This window comes from Morone saxatilis, unplaced genomic scaffold (genome assembly GCF_004916995.1).
Source record: "Morone saxatilis isolate NCDOM2014 unplaced genomic scaffold, NCSU_SB_2.0 Contig17, whole genome shotgun sequence".
Lineage (NCBI taxonomy): Eukaryota > Metazoa > Chordata > Actinopteri > Moronidae > Morone > Morone saxatilis.
Genome location: NW_023339729.1, coordinates 13,557,682 through 13,564,658, shown reverse-complemented (window position 1 = coordinate 13,564,658; position 6,977 = coordinate 13,557,682). Strand labels below are relative to the sequence as shown.

The 6,977-nt window shown below is 39.6% G+C and overlaps 1 protein-coding gene across 1 annotated transcript in view; it reads right to left on the bottom strand.

The window, feature by feature from the left end:
- Nucleotides 1–1,516: 1,516 nt before the first annotated feature.
- Nucleotides 1,517–6,977, bottom strand: part of nfixa (nuclear factor I/Xa) — a 24,402-nt gene continuing 18,941 nt past the window's right edge. The window contains exon 12 of the mRNA XM_035659644.1: nucleotides 1,517–6,391. Within this exon, the coding sequence (XP_035515537.1) occupies nucleotides 6,377–6,391 (15 nt within the window). The 3' untranslated portion in view covers nucleotides 1,517–6,376. The remainder of the gene's footprint in view (nucleotides 6,392–6,977) is intronic.

The following is a 6,977-nucleotide window of genomic DNA, read 5'->3' as shown; positions in this document are numbered from 1 at the left end:
CTCCCTCTGTAGATAAAACGGCTCATTCTAAGGTAACGAAAAAACAACAGTTCTTATTTTCAGGTGATTATACACTAATGAAAAGATAACTATGGATATTATATTCCGTTTCTGTCAATAGATCCTCCTAAATGTTACACACTAGACCTTTAAAAACAAACATTTATTGGTACTTCAAAATGCTGTTCCCAACTGCACTGAAACACATCGGAGTTGTTTGTTGTTTGATATCATTTCAGCCTTCAATCATCATCATTACTTGCAGCTGCATTTAGAGCTTTGCTTTTTTTCATACACACTCCGAATTACTTTATAGTTCCTTTGAGAAACTCTGAATCAAACTGAGATTAAAAAGATATTTTAGGGACATAGCTATAAAAAAAATTAATTAACTTATTGTAAATAACCACAAAATGAATATAAAGGCTGGGTAAAAGCACTTTGAGTATATACAGTTGCCACTATTTATTTAAAGAAATTCTTTTACCATGCTGGAATTTGTTATGTTTTTTTTTGTTTACTTAAATGCACATTTGGACTGAATGTAGTTTTTGCCACTTTCCATAATATTTCCATGAATTAAAGTCTGCTTTGAAAACCTACACTGTCTTTGCTTCACTGTTTCAAAAAAAACCTTAAAAATACTTATAACTTACAAATACTTATAAATACTGTTAAAGCTTTAAAATGCGTAGGATGTAAACAAAGAGTCTAACATTCTCACAGTCACAGTGATAACATGGTGATGTGTAGCAAATTTTAATGTTTACAATCTCAGTATAGCATGCAAACATTTGCATATTAGCACTAAACACAAAGTGCAGCTGAGGCTGATGGGAATGTCTAAAGTCATAAACCAAAACCATGGTGATGGTGCTATATGAAAAGTCAGTGGATAACCAAAGTGTACTGGTTCCGCAGCAGACATTTTGACATGTTATAGCTGGGGACTCACAGGTTTATTAATGATCGCTGCATACTATTTAGGGGAGGTCCTGCTGTTGTGAGTGCTGGTTCACTGTCACTGGTACACTTAATGGAAGTGATCGTTGTTACTGTTATTTGGTCAAATTGTCTGCTGTGCAACCAGTCCATTAATCCTCTGGGCACCATGGATATGTATACCAACTTTCATGGCAACCCATCCAAAAGTTGACATATTTCAATTTGGAACAAAGTGGAGGCGGACTGGCAGACTCCTAATGGGAGACACTGTCTTTTTTGCTCTTTTAGTGTGAGTGGTATTAACAAAAAAGACACATCCTCTGACTGCATTGCATGCTGATACACTCTCCTCCTCCACCTGTGGTTTTAACCCAAGTTCACTGAGAATGAAGGATGAAAGCAGCACATAGACAGCACCAATTTTCACCATGATTGGTCTACAAACAGGAACGTTTTAAGAGTTTATAGTAATGCAGCACTAGTTACATGAAGACAAGTATACTGGCATTAAGAGCTGAGTCTTTATTAAGTCACCTGTTTATAGAAAGAAAGACATGGCACAGCAAGATGGTACAGTCAAGAACATCCTTTTTATTCAATCAGGCGCTGCTCTTCTCAAACTGTGTTTTTCTTCTTATGGAAAAGAAACTGTAATTAACACATGCATTTCACCTAGAGCTCTGGGGGTGTTCTCACAAAGAAGTGGTGCTGCACTGAGGGCGTAGACAGAGGCATAGCAGAGCTGGGAGTCAGGGGGCGTAGGGTGCTGCCTATTACACCAATAACCATACACGCTTAAGAAGATAAAGAACAAAATAAACAACAGAACAAAGACACGGAGCAGTCCAGCATGAGGTGGTCAGAGGAGAAAAAATGGAGGGACTTTCCTGAATCCTCAAGAAATCTGAGAGATCAGGTTCATGCTGGCTTTTTATCTATCTGGTTGGTGTGTTGTAAATGGCTAATACTGCTGAGGGTTTCACTGTGTGAAGCCCACCAAGAACAATAATACTTTAAAATATTGGTTTGAATGGATGTGGGATATGTCCTGGAAATGCAACCCCCCTCTTTCAGCCTCGTGCAGGACAAGTCCGGTTATAAGGTGCTTGTAGCTTTCATTTACAGTCCAAGGCATCCACAAAGAGAGCCTAAACGACAGCATACCCTGATAGCAAATATTCAAAGAAATCCAAATTAAAAGGAAAACAAATAAAAATGGGGGAAATAAAAAAAAGCCAAAAATAAATAGCTAAAACAAAAGAGCAAACTCTTATCCTAGTCAAAGCAGCCCCTTTCCAACATCCCAAAGCAGTTCATCCAGCCCTCTCAACCCCGTTAATCTTAAACCTCTTTAACCCAAACCCCTGAACCCCTGTCATCCCTTCCTAACCCACCCAAGGACACCCCCAAAAGCCCATCAGCGTAATTTGTTCACTTACATTAGCTGTTGAATGGAGAAGCTGAAGAAGATGGGTATGGTAATACAATGTGAAGCATACAGACAAGAATAACATGTGAGCTAACTGCATTCTGCTCAGACAAAAGTTTTTCGGCAATTTTTTTTTTCTCCCTCCCAACAGCGGAGAGGGCAGGAGAGAGAGAGAGAGAGAGATAGAGAGAGAGAGAGAGAGAGACAGAGAGTGACGGACACACAGTTACAGACTACTCCAGTGTCTAAGAGAAAACAGACAGTGGAGACAGAGGGGAAGAAAAAAGCAAGAGCTGAACGAGAACAAGTTTTTTTGCCTTTTCAAAAAAAGTTTTTGTCATCATTTATCAATAAAAAGTAAAGAACTAATTCACACCAGTTTCCTTTTGTACTATATATATATATATATATACGGCTTTGAAAAGGAAGAGAGGATATAGGGGAGGTACAATGGAGGGGGATTCATTTCGAAGGCGGAGGAAGTAAAAGTTGTCCCTGAGCGCTGAATGGGCGATGACCTTTTGCCTCCTTGCGGCACTCAGGGGCTACCTGCTACCTCGAGCCGTTTCGAAAAAAAGGGGCGATCTGGATTACAAAATGGAGTCTGTGAACAAAAGGCACTTTTAAGGGACAACCTTTAACTGCTGGGAAACTATACACTACAGCACAAGCACTATAAGAGTCATTTACAGAGGAGGGGGTGGAACAGGGGAGAGGCTCACCTTGCTGCCTGCTTCATAAATGGTTCAGACCTCATATTTTTGCCCGATTTCAAGCTACTTTTCCCCCCCTTTTGTTATCTGTGCAGGAGACAGAAGGCCTTACCTAATACTCTTTCCATTGTATGTGGGTCTCAACACAACCTGCTGAATTTTATCCAGCACGAGATTCAGAAACATGTCAAAATGATCATGGGAATAAAAGATTTCTGGATGTGAAGCATCTCCCGCAGAACAGGGAGAAACTTGTCGTGTGTTTATGCCAATGTATGTGATAAAAATGATTTAAATTGGGAGGGTTGTTTTTTTTGCTGGTGAGTTTCAGGCAGTGCATGGGTAACTTAACTTATTTGAAGAGTTTCTTAGGCTTGACAGTATAGGTTTTTTTTTTCTTTTTTCTAAAGGTTGAACCAAAATGCCTTTTGTGTCACAACCTTAAGGAATAGGAACCTCTCCCCCCACTCAATACAAATAGAAGAAGAATAAAAATAGAGAGAGGAATAATGCTGTTTCCTAAATGGTCTGTTATTTTTGTTCATTACCATTCATTTACAATAGTTCTGAATGTACTTTATAGTGTTAAAGCACCAGTTTTCATCTGATGATAGAGAATTCTTTTTCTCAAGTTGTGTAGAATTTTTTTTCCTTCAGCCCTCCCACATTTTTATAAACAACTGATTACACATAAAACATTAAAAAAGAGACAAAGGAAATAAAAACAAATACCCCCAACTTACAAAGACTAGGATTTTCATGGCCCTCTAGTTTAGAGTCCCGGAGCTTACGGACTTGAAACAAATACATTTTTTTTCTCTTTTCTCTTAGCTTTCTTAAAAATCTCTAACAGACAAACACAATGATCTACCCAATGCATTGCACGTGGCTCAATCGACACATATTTTTCAATAATAATACTTTCCATCAAAAAACAAACACTTTTTTTTCTTCAAACCTACTGTCGATTTTTGACATGTTCATCTAGGTATTATAATGCTGCGCTGCAGATGGCGATGGCGTGTCGTTTGATCCGCACTGGTAACAGTAAGGTGATGTTACTGAAACGGGTTGTGGGGGTGGGGTGGGGTGAGAGTTCAGAAAATAACTAGACTGCCAACAAGCTCATGTAGTAAAAGTTAAAAAGGAGCATATATCATAAATATATATGTATAAGATCTCTCTCTCTGTCTTTACAAAAAAAAGTTTGCAGTCCTCTATAAAGATCTGTCCTAGGCCAATGGTTTCCACATGCACCAACGCTACCATTCCCTGTAGCTTTAGCTTATATGTGGGAAGAGAACCTGAAGTCAAGTTTATTACTAATTGCATGAAGGGAATACAGAGGCACTTTCATATATTGTTATAGTCTTGATATATGGTTTTAGTACATAGAGCTAATGTTACTAGAGAGGCTGAGAACTGGGCCTCAACCCTGTTTACTATCCCTGCAAAATAGAACCAACAGCTAGGCAGTCCAGTTATTTTGTGAGGTCGGCTTTTGTTGGATTGTGTCATGATGAAAATAATACCAATAGCAATTTCAATGTGAACATTTACATAGAAAAAATATCTCAAATTAAAAAGACAAATCTTAAGTGAATGAAAAACCATTAACAAAGGCAGTTTGGAGAACCAAATATATAAAGGCTTCCCTTTATTATTTTATGTCAGGTTGTTGGTGGTGTTAGTGTGCATTTTATATGTGCGTCTGTGTGTGTGAGTGTGTTTGTGTGTATGTAGTCCTCTGGGGTTTCCTGTGACTGGACTAAGGGGTACAGGGTGAAGCAATGCAAGGGATGCATGTGATGAGCTGTTGTTAACTGTGCTGTCCATACGTGAGAGATTTGAGAAACTGCTGTTACTGTTTCGCTGAAATTTGAGCGTGATACTTAACATGTTACTGCAAACTAAAGAAGAAAGTGTTATGACATGCAAGATAAGGTTAAAACAATCCAAGTGAGACAAAACCAAAACCAAATCTGGCAAAAAAAAAAAAAAAGGAAATCGCAAGAAAACACCTACAAACAAAATGAAAGCTAAAAATATGAAGCTGATGCTGCGTGTGCATTACTGTAAATTAAATTCCATGTCTATGAATAATAACAAGATGATATATGAGTAGTTGTGTGACAGACTATTCTAGAGAAGATGGTCTGTAGGTGCTGTATGCAAGCGTGCATGTGTGTGTGTGTGTGTTTGTGTGTGAACATGCGTGGTTCAGGGCCTAGACTTGAATGTTAGCACAGCCACATCCCTGCAGTGGCAGCCAGCCTCGACACGCTTCTCTAATCGCTCGTCTGACCATCGATGTGCAATACTGTTCATCCCTTATTAAAAATTAATAGTGCATAGGTGAGGGGACGAACGAGCACATGTAGAGTTAGTGTTATGACTGTCTGTCGTGTGTTCACTCGCTTGCACTCGCCTCATGGCTATCACTTCTCCCACAGCAGGACGCCCTGATACTTTGACAGGTAAACAAAGACCAGCCACTTAGTGCATATACATGTCACACCATCAGATGGTGTCACCATGATTGGCCAATCAGAAATGTAAAGAGGCTCAGGGCTGAGCGAATGAAGCGGCAGAGTGTGGCGACGCGCAGGCATGTGGCTGTGGTTATCGTCTGGAACCTGAGCAGCAGTGAGCTGCAGGTGGGGTGTGGTAAGGGGGGGTGGGTGAAGATGTGGGTCAGGTGGGACCATGCACCTGGAAGAGAGGTACGTGGAAAAAATACGCAGATATAGAGGCGTGCAATTTGGGTGTCGATCTTTTCAACTTGCACATCCAACTTCACCATTTACCACTAATAGTTACTTTTTTGGATCTCCCAGCCAATGCATGGAGTTTCATTGTGGAGACGACAAAATTAAAAAAAAAAGAAAAAATCATAAAAAAAGAAACAACAAATGTATAATTGGTCATTTGTCAGGTTGCCATATTGTGTTTCCTTTCTGACATTTCGTGGTGTGTGTGAGACAGTTCCTCATCTTTCCTTTTCCTCCTCCTTGCATTCTGAGTCTGTCCACTCAATCTCATTGAAGCCTCCTGCATAAAGGGGGACGAACGTTCCTGTTCAAATTGTGTTGGTTTGGGAGTCCTCTTGGGGTTGGGTGGGGGGGGAAGGGGGGAGTTTGGGGTTCTGTTGTAGTACTTTGAATAGTGTTGGCGAGAAAGAAAGACCTTTTAGTGTCAGCAGTTTGTTCTTAATCAGCGGTGATGTGTTTGTTTTTCAAATTTCCAATTTTCATGACACATTTTTAGCTCTTGATTCATAGAGGCCTTGTCAGAGGAACCAGGACTGTGGAGAGGAAAAAAAAAGAAAAATTAGTCTTTAAACAACAACAGCAGATTTACATTTAAGTCTTGATTCTCACTGATCTTGAGTTGAAAAATACTTTACAGACACACACACGCAAGTTATTGGTATGAACAAAGGAAGTAGAAGATGTGTATAAGAGAGTATGAAAAGGTATGGGGTATGAACACATAACAGCTTTTTACACAGGGAACGTTAAAGCACTGGTTCCCATCCTTAGTGTCAGGGCAAAGAGTCACAAGATAAATCTGAGGGGTTGCAGGGTGAAACAAGAAATATCTATTTTTATAGAAATTCATCTAATCTTTACCTTTTTCGAACAAAATACTCCTTGATACCTCTAAAAGACAAAATTTATGGTCATCTGTGGTTGAACTGATCACAACGGTAGTGGTAACAAGTGTGGCTAGTAGAAGTTGCTTTGTTTTAGGGGGTTTACACAGTGTTGGGACCCACTTGTATAAACAATCCTTCATCCACTAGGTGGCCACCTACTACTCCTTTTCCCCCTCACTTACAGCACTGAGCTCAGCTGTCCCACACAGTGTTGAAAAAGTTACTGCCTCAA